The sequence below is a fragment of the Paramormyrops kingsleyae genome, chromosome 7 (genome assembly GCF_048594095.1).
Source record: "Paramormyrops kingsleyae isolate MSU_618 chromosome 7, PKINGS_0.4, whole genome shotgun sequence".
In the NCBI taxonomy this organism is placed as follows: Eukaryota; Metazoa; Chordata; class Actinopteri; order Osteoglossiformes; family Mormyridae; genus Paramormyrops; species Paramormyrops kingsleyae.
In genome coordinates, this window is record NC_132803.1 from 7490562 (window position 1) to 7504367 (window position 13806).

The window sequence follows — 13806 nt, forward strand, 5'->3', positions numbered from 1 at the left end:
TAGACTGTATCCTAAGTTCTTCCTCCTAAACAGGCAGAATGCTGGGTGATGTTGATCACTGAGTATGACCTGGGCTTTCCTCCTACAGTGCTCTGTATATAACTCGTCCAAAGAGGGGAGGTCGGAGAGTATGATCCTCTCTGCAGTTTTTACAGCTCGTTGAAGAGATTTCCTCTCAGCCTGTGTAGTATTTCCAAACCACACAGTGATGTCGCTGGTAAGGACACTTTGTCCTCCATAGGCCTGTGTGACGGGCTGATGTCCGAGTCCTCTATAGGCCTGTGTGAGGGGCTGACGTCTGAGTCCTCCATAGGTCTGTGTGAGGGGCTGACGTCCGAGTCCTCTATAGACCTGTGTGAGGGGCTGACGTCTGAGTCCTCCATAGGTCTGTGTGAGGGGCTGACGTCCGAGTCCTCTATAGACCTGTGTGAGGGGCTGACGTCTGAGTCCTCCATAGGCCTGTGTGAGGGGCTGACGTCCGAGTCCTCTATAGGCCTGTGTGAGGGGCTGACGTCTGAGTCCTCCATAGGCCTGTGTGAGGGGCTGACGTCTGAGTCCTCTATAGGCCTGTGTGAGGGGCTGACGTCTGAGTCCTCCATAGGCCTGTGTGAGGGGCTGACGTCCGAGTCCTCCTTAGGCCTGTGTGAGGGGATGACGTCTGAGTTCTCCATAGGCCTGTGTGAGGGGCTGACGTCTGAGTCCTCCATAGGCCTGTGTGAGGGGCTGACGTCCGAGTCCTCTTTAGGCCTGTGTGAGGGGCTGACGTCTGAGTCCTCTATAGGTCTGTGTGAGGGGCTGACGTCTGAGTCCTCTATAGGTCTGTGTGAGGGGCTGACGTCTGAGTCCTCTATAGGTCTGTGTGAGGGGCTGACGTCTGAGTCCTCTGTAGACCTGTGTGAGGGGCTGACGTCTGAGTCCTCTATGGGCCTGTGTGAGGGGCTGATGTCTGAGTCCTCTATAGGTCTGTGTGAGGGGCTGACGTCTGAGTCCTCCATAGGCCTGTGTGAGGGGCTGACGTCTGAGTCCTCCATAGACCTGTGTGAGGGGCTGACGTCTCAGTCCAGCCTTCTTCAGTAGCCTGATGAAGTTCAGCCGCTGCTCTGCCTTCTTCACAGTTGCCACAGTATTTTTAGCCCAGTTTAGATTTTCAAAGATGCGAAGACCTAGAAACTTATAGTTGTCAGTCCGTTGTACATTAATCCCCTTGAGTTTTGGGCTGAGGCAGCAGCCTTGAGGGCTTCCTGTGCCGACTGTGAGCTCAGCCGAGACCTTGTTTCCCATCCTCGCCACCTGTGGTCTGTCTGTAAGGAAGTCCAATATCCAGTTACAGGTGGGTGTTGGTACTCCCAGGTCTGCCAGCTTAGCAATCAGCTTCATTGGCCTGATTGTATTAAAAGCGGAACTGTAATCTAAGAATAGCATGTGCACATATGTTCTGTTTGTGTCCAAGTGTTGCAGTGTGTAATGAAGTGCCAGAGCCACTGCATTTTCCACTGATCTGTTTGGGCGGTAGGCAAATTGCAGAGGGTCAGCTGTGTCTGGGATGACAGGGTTTATAGAACTTAGCACCAGTTTTTCCAGGCACTTCATAGCAACTGAAGTGAGCCACTGGCCTGAAGTCATTCATTGTGGAGACGTTAGTACCGGTCCCTAAAAAACCTATCACAGAGGACTTGAAGGACCGTGGGGCTATTTCCTGTGAGAGAGAGTAGTTAAAAATGTCGATGTACACTCCAGCTAGGCTTTCAGAACTCTCCATCTGGTCCTCCTGCTTTGTGGGGGTTTACCTTCTTCAGAGCTCTAAGAACCTGTGCGTAATAAATAGGTAATATGTAACAGGTATGTAACAGGTAATAAACCTGTTACATACATGTAAATCTGTGTGCATGTGTGTCCACACTTGTTTCAAATTGAAAATCTCACTCTAGCCAGCTGACCAAAGTTGGAAACCCTACAACAGTAAGCATTTTTGAAAATATTTTTCTAAATAATTTAATCATTGCTTATTTGTTTGCTGATTGATGGTTTGATTGCACAAACTCACCAAGCAATAGATAGTTACATAGTCATATTTAAAATATGTAAAATATTTTAATATCAAGCTTGCATCTCCTCCCATCTAGGTATTCAGTTTTGCTCCCGCAGTCCAAAAACATGCAGTTAATCTCTGCATGTGGCCTATGCTTCCTAGACAGGGGTGTAGTAAGGTCTTTGCCCCCCCCCCCTTTAAAATGAGTGTCTTTTCAATTATTATGCACATGTTTAATGGTTGTCAGCGTTTTAAGTTTGGAACCATTTGCAAAATAGGTTTTAAATTTAGAGTCACATTGTGTTTTGACGGCAATATCATACACTTACGGGGAAAAAAGGAGTGCTGGCAGACATAGTGGAGGAAACTTGTTTGAGTCGTGTTCAAAAGAAATTACATTTTTTGGCAGTGTAACCAAATTAAAATGTCTATATTAATAAAGTGGCAATTTCTGACGTCTTTGCATAATGCATACAACGGAAACAATATCCTAACCTGTGTAAGGGTGCCCAAACATGTTTTCCTGATCACGGGGGGGGGAGTTCTTGGGTGAAATAAAGGCTGATAACAAATGTTTTAATGCATTTACAGAGCATGCACTCAAATGAAAGCTGTAAGTTATTTAATAAACTGTTCAATTCAATACTAAAGGATTAAAAAATAATGCACAATTAATACAGATTTTAAAATGCTGGTTTAATATTTCTTTTGTTGTGATACATTAATATCACATAAAATCTCAATCACCGGAATTTAATTTCCCTTTTTCTCTTTAGTCTTCCACAACTTCAACTATATTATTAAGTTCTTTATTTCTGATCATTTAGTGCAACACAGGTTTATACTGACTGCTGAGTCAAACAATCAAGCCACAACCTTGGGTTTCATGCTCTAAAACTCATTGCTCACATATCCATTATTTCTTTGCAGAGTAAAACACCTGCCCTTTCTCCCGTGCACATCTTATAGCTCGGATGCGTTCCTTCAGCCTGGCCTCCCAATCTGTGCCCTTCTCCAACTTCTCATAGCGTGTTTCCATCTCCTCTAGAGCCCACAATTCCTTTGGGAGGTCAAGGGTCAGTCCTGCCTTCTGTACGGCTTCTTGGAATTTGGCCGGGGATGCTGTAGCTATGCAACACCTGGCCAATGAGAATGGTAGCATACACAGCCTGGATTATCACTGCACTGTGTGGGACAACACATATTCCAGTGTAAAACAAGACAATGTCTCTGCATGTGTGTACAGTATACATATATAAGCATTGCAGTGAGATACAGCCAGTTTTACTAAAGTCACATAACAGATTCTACATGCAGTTTACAGTGCTGCAAGGCTGTTCATGCATGCATGTCTCTTGCATGACTGACCTGCTCACTGCAGGACCTAGCAGTGGGGCGTGGTAATGATACCATGCTGCCACAGCACTGTGGGGACACAGGACGTAGTGGTTTTCTTGCCAGCACCTCTGCATAGTACCAATGATCATCTCATCTGTGACTGAGCCTGATGATATGAATGCAGACAGCTGCAGACACAGAGCACAAACATTCAGAAACCAGACTAATGCACACCATCCTAATGGATTCCACAAATATAATACATATTAGTGCTTAAAAATCTATGGTTTAAGTCATACTGCCTTTTAATACCAAATCCCATTTGCAATTGTATCATTGTGTTATTTTTTTCCTCAATGAACATCTCCAGCCCCCATACACACTCTCCAAAATATCTTTATCAAAAGTCCAATTTTGTGTGACCTGAACACAATCAGGTTCACCAGCTGTGTATCTGTGGGTATCTTTTCATGGGCCACCACTAAGTGACAATGCTTCAATTCATTCAAGCTCATCACCTATACAATGTTTCTGGGAAGTCTGAAAATATCCATTAAATACTAAGTTCATAGTTCACGGTGTTCATAAGATCAAGTGTCTTCTGCAGCTGCTGTTTCTGTCCTATGCTGCCATCTAGTGCTGCTGCTTCCATTTTGGTGTAATCTGACTCAAAATTTTCACCCATGTAAGATGTTTACAAAGTTTGAAAAAAATGCAATACTTTTTAAGTTACACAGCAGAGCTTGATGCCCTGTTTTTTTGTGCAAACTACTACTGTAACCATCATTAAAACTAGATCTGGTGCTGTCAGAAACGACCAGCATTGTATTTCTCAAAGAGTCCTGTCATTTGGTCCACCCGTCTAATCTATACTCGTCCCGCACTCACATACCTGTACCATTTCTAAAAGCACTGGATAGATCACCTGGAAATGTGAAGGTTAATGAATGTGTTTTTACATGAACGTTCTGAGTTCCTGTTGTGATGTCGGTCTAAAACTACACCTATTAATTTATTGCACATTCCAATTGTATGAAAATTTGCAGAATCTTTCCTCACCCCACTTGCATTCTTCTGTGTATGGTTAGATTTCCATGTTTGAAAATGTTACGTATATTATTTTTATTTCCATGTTTTAATAGTTGCATTCTGTTCATTTCTCTTTTGCACTTCGAACAAAGTTGTCTGTGATTGAACGGTAAGAACTGTAACAGATACGCTAATAGTTTATATGGAGGTTTTTTTTTTTGTGCAAACAGACATTTCTTTTGTGCAAACGTTGTACATGTAACTTATTTATGATTTTATCCAAAAAGGCTTACAGCAGAGTAGAGGTATTTAAACTGTGGGGTGAAGGGATTGCTGGGGGTGTGCAGGAGAGGGGAAAAAAACAGAGAAGTACATGGGGGCAGACATGTTGTTTTTGGTAATATCAGCAACACATGTTGTGCAAGACATTCCACTGATATTACTAAAGAGATTAAATGAACAACACAACAGGTCGGCCCCCATACAGACCAGATTACTACAGATAAAGTTGGGGAGGCTAGTGACCAAAAATCAATATGGAATAATGATACTTTATTAACCCCAAAGGGGAAATTCTCTTCGCTCTCTCCTGTAAGGAGAGCAAGATGGGGCAAGCTTGATGATCCCAGCAAAGGGTGCCCAGGGAGCTGGGAGTTAAGATCCTTACTGAAGGTATGGATCAAAGCAGCAACCATCTGATCAGGGGCACACAGCCTTAGCCCGCTGAGTCACACTCCACCTCCTATATAAACTATATTATAGAATATTCACTCATCATCTAGCTCCCGGCAGATTTAGAATCACTGACCTGTATAATGTTTCTGGGAAGTTTGAAAATTATACATGGAACAAGTTCAGTTGGTAGATGGCCGTGTTTACAATAGGCTGCTGCTGGCTCCATTTTCACTCTCAGCTGTGCTCTGTCCTGTGGTTCCACTCTTGATGTTAAACCTCATCTGCTTTTACCCTTCCGTTTGCTGCCACTAAATGGCGTCGCTTCAGTTTTGGGGTGATCTGTCTCAGTATTTTAAGCTGTTCCAGTTTGGCATCTATACGATGCCTTTGCAAAGTTTGAAAAATATCCATTAAATGGTTTTTAAGTTATCTTAATAGGATCAAGTGTGAAAATTGTTCTTTTTTTGCAGTCACTATGCCACTCTACTTCAGTTTTGTGGCGATCTGTCTCAAAATTTAATCAGCTTTAGTTCCTCACCCATACAATAACTGTGAAAAATTTGAAAAAGATCCATCAAATGGTTTTTGCCTTAACATGTTACATACTAAAGCGTCTGTGGTGGTTGCTGCTAAAACTGTATTCCCTGCAATTTTTTTTTATTCTGTTAGTTTTTACTTGGCAGGATAGCTTCAGTTCGCATCATGCATCAACAAGACATAGGCACCCAACACTCTGTCAACAGTTTATAGTCTTTCCCTCCTTGGACCACTCGCAGGAGGTCCTCACCACAGCTGACTGTGAGCACCGCACAAACCACACCATTTCGGAGATGCTCTGATGCAGTCATCTAGCCATAATGATTTGGCCCTTCTCAAAGTCACTCAGATCTTTACCCCCTGCCCATTTCTTCTGTATTCTATTGAATGTTAGATTGCCTTCTAATACATCCCAGACCTATATCCCATATTTAACAGGATAGTCATTATTCGCTTCATATAGGGGTGGTCATTGTTGGTCAATGTTTTGCCTCATATGTGTATATGACGAGTAAAAGTGAACCAGCCTTTTTATGCAGTTTTTCAGGCAGCTGCAGTCTGTGAGAGCTCTGAAACTCCTCCATCAGGCCCTTCACCAAAGCGCTGTTCTTATCAGACAGCAACCAAAGCACACGTTCCATGTTGTACGGGTCCTGTTACAGAGATAACAATTACCAGTGACCACAGTCTGCAGCTGGGCCGTTTAACTCCTAAGCCTAGCTAAACTCAAAATAAATAAATCGCAGGGGCCTGATGGCATCTTACCTTTAGTCTTGAAAGAGATGAGGGATATTATTAGCCAACCTTTGACTTTAATATTCCAGAAATCGTTATCTGCGGGTGTGGTACCATCAGATTGGAAGCATGCTAATATAACACCCATATTCAAAAAAGGGGATAGAAGTAATCCAGCAAACTATAGGCCAATCAGTTTAACTAGCATTACTGGAAAAATAATGGAAGCTATAATTCAAGTGAAAATGGTAGATTACCTAGATGCAAATAACATTATAAAGGATAGCCAACATGGATTTAGGAGAGGTAGATCCTGCTTAACGAATCTGCTTGAGTTCTTTGAGGAAGCTACAAGTGAAATTGATCACAAAAAGGCCTATGATGTGATTTACTTAGATTTCCAGAAAGCCTTTGATGTTGTCCCCCACAAACGGCTCTTGTTAAAGCTTAAAGCTGCAGGAATTTTAGGAACTGTGGCAGCTTGGATCAAAAACTGGCTAACTGATAGGAAGCAGCGAGTAGTTATTAGAGGCACTATGTCACAGTGGGCCTCCGTTTATAGTGGGGTACCGCAGGGTTCAATTTTAGGACCACTATTGTTCCTAATTTACATTAATGATATTGACACGAATACATACAGTAAACTGGTTAAATTTGCAGACGACACTAAGGTGGGCGGGGTAGCAGATACTAATCAAGCAGCAGAGAGGCTTCAACGGGATCTGGATTTAATTAGCGAATGGGCTGATACTTGGCAGATGAAATTTAACACAGATAAATGTAAGGTAATCCATGCAGGGAGCAGAAATATACAGTACAGATATTTTATGGGTTCCACTGAAATAAAGGTAGCTGATTACGAGAAAGATCTCGGTATGTATGTTGATGCTTCCATGTCCCACTCTCGCCAATGTGGGGAAGCAATAAAAAAGGCGAACAGAATGTTGGGTTATATCTCTAGATGTGTGGAGTTTAAGTCAAGGGAGGTGATGTTACACTTATATAATTCCTTGGTAAGACCCCACCTAGAATACTGTGTGCAGGTTTGGTCACCATACCTCAAGAAGGACATTGCTGCCTTAGAAAAGGTGCAACGAAGAGCTACGAGAATGATTCCTGGTCTTAGAGGAATGTCTTACGAGGAGAGGTTAGCGGAACTGAATCTGTTCAGCCTTGAGCAAAGGAGACTAAGGGGGGATATGATTCAGGTCTATAAGATTCTAACGGGTCTGGATGCTGTTCAGCCAAATGACTATTTCAATATTAGTCTAAATACTAGAACTCGTGGCCATAAGTGGAAATTAGCGGGAGAACATTTTAAAACAAATTTGAGGAAGCACTTCTTTACACAGCGTGTAGTCAGAGTATGGAATAGTCTTCCTGCTATTGTAGTGGAAGCTAAAACCATGGGTTCCTTTAAATCAGAGCTAGATAAGATTTTAACAACTCTGAGATATTAGCTAAGTTCTCCCCAAACGAGCTTGATGGGCCGAATGGCCTCTCGTTTGTAAATTTCTTATGTTCTTATGTTCTTATGTTAACACCAGCCCTTGCTGTTGCGCTGCCTTGCATCTGTTCACTATATGGATCCTGACTACTGAGTTGTTACACACACACGGTACCTGAATGTCTATGGCAGGAGCCAGGGTCTGCTTCACACTGCTTGCCATGGAATAGTCACCACTTTGCACCACCCGATGCACGATGTCATTATTATTCACCATGGCAACAAGGCGAAGCGGCACACCCATTAGGTTCACAATGCAGCCAGCTGGTCAAGGCAGCAAAACAGAACAGGAAGTAAAAGGACAGTAAGCTCAAATCCTCCTACAACCCTGATCCCACTGTTATAATCCTGTTCCCATTCACTTCCATGACCAACATGACAGAATACTTCACCATAAAACTTCTACACAAGTGACGAAGCACAACAGTACCTGCAATGTTTCCAGCACCTCCTGTGGGCACCACAACCTCGACGGTAGGCAGTTCCTGACCTTTGACCTTCTGCAGGTCACTCAAATGCAAATATGCATAAAGGAAATGGGCCAGCTGCACCAGGATTCGGGCCCAGTTTACAGAATTCAAGCTCATGAGGCCGTGATTTTTGACCAGGTCTTGATCAGCAAAGAGACGTCTCAGTGGGACATCAATGTCATCAGAGCTGCCATCCGCTGTCAACCAAGACAAACAGCATCTCCACATGATGATTCAGTTCTGTATGTTATATAGTTTCCAAGTTACCCAGACTGTTTATAAAGCTACCAAGTACTACTTTTCAGGATGACCAGGTATAATCTCAACATAACCCTCATGTACTACATCGTGAGCAATTACCAAGCAGAATAATAAATATGTGACTATTCTACTGAGGCTGGTCTTGAACCCGTGACCTTCTGATCACAGGCACAGAGGCTTAGCCCTCAGAGCCACACACTGTCACTAAAATTCGAGGGGAAAACAACACAAGCAGTCATTCTGAAACAGAGTGAATCACAGCATAGGCGCCGTAACTCCCACCCGCAAAGACATGCACATTGTCCTCCAGGCTGGTGGTCATGTGCCTCTCCTGTACTGTGGTGATACGTCCCAGGGGAAACACAACCAGCACGTCCACCCCATCCAGGCCACGAGCACTGCAAATGGCAGAGCCCCCAGTGTCCCCTGAGGTTCCTGCAAAGCAGCAAACAGCAAAGTTATCGTCGTGGGCAACTGGACCGAACGCAAGTACCCATGGGATTTACTGCCGACAACACGGAATTTCATTCAAGACACAAACATCCATGCTACAATGCTTTTCAGCATCCTAGATACCTGTAGGTCCTACTAGGTATTTTTGCAATAGTGAATTAGAATTTTTCTTCATTTAATAAAAATGTAGGTTTTTAGTTAGAATTGAATCAGCACAGACATGGGAATATTGATAGTTATGCGATCATGCTTCTGCTAACCCACGAGAATAGTGGCCCGACGGTGTTCTCTGCGCAGAAAGTAATCGAGCAGGCGGGTGACGCAGGTCATGGCCAGGTCCTTGAAAGCCATCGTCTGACCGTGGAACAGCTCCAGCACACAAAGGCCGTCCCTAAGCTGCGCCAGGCGCACAGCACCTGGCACTGAAAACTCCGACAGTGCCTGAGGCAGCAAGTCTGCAAACAGACAGCCAGGGAGACAAAGAGCAGCACAAAGCAGGAAGACACGACTGAAATGAAAAACCCAGAGAAGGATATATCTCACATAACAAGCACGATAATGGACCACTGCAGTACCATAGAACCAATTATTCATGCACAATATGCAAAGATGTGCTCGTATGTTATTGTTCATTGTGTTGGTCTCTATAAATTACTTCAATAATTTGCCTACCTTTATGTATACAGAGATTAGAGCAGATACGGGCTTGTGTCACCGACTAATTTTACACATTAGTTAACTCTGGTAATGTCCTACAATATAAGTACTTTATTATTAATGAGTTAATAGACCACTGCATCTAGAGCTCTCCAGCCCATAAAGCGGCGGTAATGTCATACCTGCTAGGTCACGACGCGGTATGAGATCATCGGGGATGAATAAGGCGCACACCTCCAGTACCAGCTCAGGGTAGGACAGAGAGGCCCAGGACCTGAGGGTGTCAGCGGAGAGGCCAGGCAGACTCTCCGGCATAAACATCCCCCCATCGGGAGCATAGCCCGAAAACAGTACTTGCCGGAAGTCCCATCCACGTGTTCCACCTCTTGTGCTGCAGTACCGCATGATTGCTCCTTTTGAAAAAGTTCGCTGCGATGCATAAAATCAAGACATATATTCTCTAAACGATCCAAAAAAAACTCAAAACATTAAATGAAATAAACACAAAACTACACCACGGGCCTGTATCACAAAGCAAGATTTAGAGATAGCAATTTCAGCATTGCATAACTTTTTGGATTTAAGGTAGTCTGGGCTAAATATATTTTAATGCAGACTAAATTCATTTAAAACTGAGGTACTATCATGCAACTATAAGCAGGAAATCCAGCCTGGTGCAGGCTCCAATACTGCAAAATAAAATAAATAAGATAAAAAAAACACAACTACACACTAGAAAGTTTCACAAGGATGATATCTTTATCTGTCCCCATCCTGTCCCCGTGTGTACCAAAACCAGTCTCACCTCATCCGCGCGTGTACCAAAACCAGTCCCACCTCATCCGCGCGTGTACCAAACCCAGTCCCACCTCATCCGCGCGTGTACCAAAACCAGTCTCACCCCATCCGCGCGTGTACCAAAACCAGTCCCACCCCATCCGCGCGTGTACCAAAACCAGTCCCACCTCATCCGCGCGTGTACCAAACCCAGTCCCACCTCATCCGCGCGTGTACCAAAACCAGTCTCACCTCATCCGCGCGTGTACCAAACCCAGTCCCACCTCATCCGCGCGTGTACCAAAACCAGTCCCACCTCATCCGCGCGTGTACCAAACCCAGTCCCACCTCATCCGTGAGTGTACCAAACCCAGTCCCACCTCATCCGTGCGTGTACCAAACTCGTCCCCACCCCGTCCCCACCTTGTCCCCGCATGTACCAAAACTGGACCCACCTCATCATGAACCTTATTATATTTCACATTTGTTCATATTTGCCTTTAAATATCAATTATTATATTACTCAACACTGCCGCAAGGTGGTGTTGGAGTGAGAACAAATAATTTAACAGAACAAAAAGTCAAAAAGTACAAACACCAACCTGCCAGAACTGTGTTCCACTACGTGACAAATAAAGGGAGCCATAAAAGTGGTGTTATAATAAAGAGCAGATAATGTTTACGTTTAGTATTTCTTGCATTTGGAAATTAGTTGTCTGATAAAAATCAAGTGTGTCCTTTCTGTTGTGCAAAGTTGATGTGACAGTCACATTTCAGTAATAATCATATTGTTAGTGGTATACCGATGTGGATGTTTTGCCAATAACCGATACATTAGGGTGACGAGATAATCCATGTCAGGGAGGCTAGATAATCCATGTCAGTGGAGAAGGCTAGATGGGTTTGTAAGACCGGAGCTTTTTATCTGGGTGCGCATGACTTCCAGCTTTTTACGCTCTGTGCAGCGCTTCATTACTCCCCCATCCATCCTCCGGACGCTGCAAGTCAAGTTCCGCTCTGTCACTCAGTATGTGTGTTGATTTCCTGTAGCACCTTTTTCCATCCGCAGACAGGTCTTTCTATTTCAGTGCAAAAAACACTCGGAGCCCCGAGTGATCTGACCCAATGACACCAATGGTCGGAGCACAAAAAGAATTGAACTATTTTACCAAACACAGTATAGCCTTTCATTTTGCTCATTGTCCTCCCTGTTCTGCATTATCTGCTCGCCATAGTTATGTAATCGACTAAATGTTTATGAAAGTAAAAAAATATATATGAAATCATATAATACCCAGAATCATGCAGCTTTACTCCTCTTTTTAACTTTCTGTTGCAGACATAACGAAGTGAATATGCGTGCTTGTCCTGTCACGCTAATTTACCTTAGTTTTCCTCCAGTGTTTTGTTGTTTAAAGGAGTCAGACGTTGTATCGGTCAATAAGAAATGTAATTAATTCCTTAGCTTCCAGATATTTAAAAACAAATGCGGAAAACGTCCTGAAGTTACAGCCCACAACCAAGCCGAAATCGGGATCGGAAAGCAGAAAGTCCAGGCAAACAGCTCCATCTTCAGGAAGTCCTGAGACCGACAAATGTACCTTTAGACAGTCTGTGGTCAAAGTCTCAGCTGTATTATGCATGTGTCATATATTCAGATAAAATAACACAAATACAATAAAACGCTGGCATCAGAACAAAGGATTTTCACGAAAGAGGCTGGGGGGAGGGAGTGAGACAGTTAAAGTTGTCGATCGGGTGGAGGGAAGGTAGCGAAGTGCTTAGCAGACAGGCGTACTGTAGCCGCGTCCTTGGAGGGACCCGTCTAGTTTTATGACGAACACCTTTATTAAAATATGAAATAAAAGACGCTGTCCATGATGGGCGGCATTTGGGGTTGCAAAATCTATAATTTTCCCGCGAATGCCCCTCTATGAGGCCAACTTTGCAATAGGTTCTGGAAAAATCCTAAAGCTACGATTCACTAAATGGTGTGGCTCTGTTATACAGGCCTATTAGCGTTCACGTCACAGACTGTGTTTATAGCACTTCTACTATAAATCGAGCTTAGACTAAGGTCTGCATTCTCCCCATCATGTTATATTCTCTGGACATGTGATCATAGTGGTGGCAACTTTTATTTATTTTATTTTTTTTAATATTTCAAAACCTTTGCCATACTTCAGCAGTGGGCTGCCCCACTTAAACATAAGTTTGATAGTAAGGTTGGGGGTAAAGTGCACCTTAAACCAAAAATTTGGAACTAGTTACTTTTAAATTAGCACTGTGTTTTTTTGCACCACTACTACTTAAATTACATCGTAGTTAGTAACTTCTAAATAACAATATTCTCTCAGAATGACGTTTTCACCATGGACAACCAGTCAATATACCGTCTGATATTACTGAAACCAACTCGCTGTTCCACGTGCTTTGTTTGTGAATAACAGATTTTCAAATACTATGTGCACATTTGACATCTAGCCTCAGTAACATATTCCCACATGGGTTGGGATGAAAAAATGTTTGTTGAGTTCGGATTACACATAGATACTGATATCGTTTCACTGTATTGTGAGAATTATTTCAACCACAACTGTAATGGAAGCCCATAATAGTGTCCCCATCAGCAGCGTGATGTACGAAGTGTGTTTGCTAGGTAGCTTGCTGGGCATGGCCATCAAATTTGTGGTAATTTTGTATTGGTAAAGTGAGATAGACATGTATTATGGGTGTGTCCCAATTGTTTTGCTACAAGAGATGCTCGAGCTCAAGGAATAAAAATGGGGTTCATGCTAAATAACGCAGGGCAATGAATTTTTCTATCTTGCCAGCTGACATTGGCTGACTAGATTAAAGTTAGCATATAATATAAAATATAAAATATTGAGACAGACCAAGTGAGGGAAAATGGTGTTTACTGATGTATGCCAGTCACAGTTCAGAGCTTGAAAAGGTCGCTGGTTCAAATCCAGCCTCAGCACACCTGTGGTTCCTTGAGCAAGGCCCTTAACCCCCAACTCCCTGGGCACTACTACAGGTGACTGCCCTACGTGGACAACTTACTCTACAAAGAGTGCTATCCACCTTAGATTGCCCATCTGTTCATTTTCCAACTGCTTACCCAGTACAGGGTGCTTTAGATGGTATAAATTTAATATTTACTTTTATCAGTACTGCGTGAATTAAATTACAGTCTGACTGTATACTTTTCATGGGACAATTAAAATGCTTTAATCCTAAAACTCAGAAAATGTTCATATGGACTGAAGTAAATATTGTTACAGCATTATAAATATCAGATTTTCCAATTTTCAATCAACAGGTTAAACGCCATA

The 13806-nt window shown here is 43.1% G+C and overlaps 1 protein-coding gene across 3 annotated transcripts; it reads right to left on the bottom strand.

The window, feature by feature from the left end:
* Positions 1-2706: 2706 nt before the first annotated feature.
* On the bottom strand, positions 2707-12082 carry thnsl2 (threonine synthase-like 2). Of its 3 annotated transcripts, none has more exons than XM_023811595.2 (9): positions 11854-12082; positions 9874-10120; positions 9295-9489; positions 8864-9016; positions 8281-8517; positions 7966-8114; positions 6136-6261; positions 3398-3555; positions 2707-3168 (listed from the first exon to the last, which is right to left on the bottom strand). In XM_023811595.2, exons 2-9 carry the CDS (start codon positions 10094-10096, stop codon positions 2946-2948), a joined length of 1464 nt encoding a protein of 487 aa, XP_023667363.1. In that variant the 5' UTR covers positions 10097-10120; positions 11854-12082; the 3' UTR covers positions 2707-2945. The 3 variants fall into 3 exon arrangements, with proteins under 3 accessions (XP_023667363.1, XP_072570276.1, XP_023667364.1); XM_072714175.1 differs by lacking the exon at positions 11854-12082 and adding an exon at positions 11071-11815; XM_023811596.2 differs by lacking the exon at positions 11854-12082 and adding an exon at positions 10497-10885.
* Positions 12083-13806: the final 1724 nt, after the last annotated feature.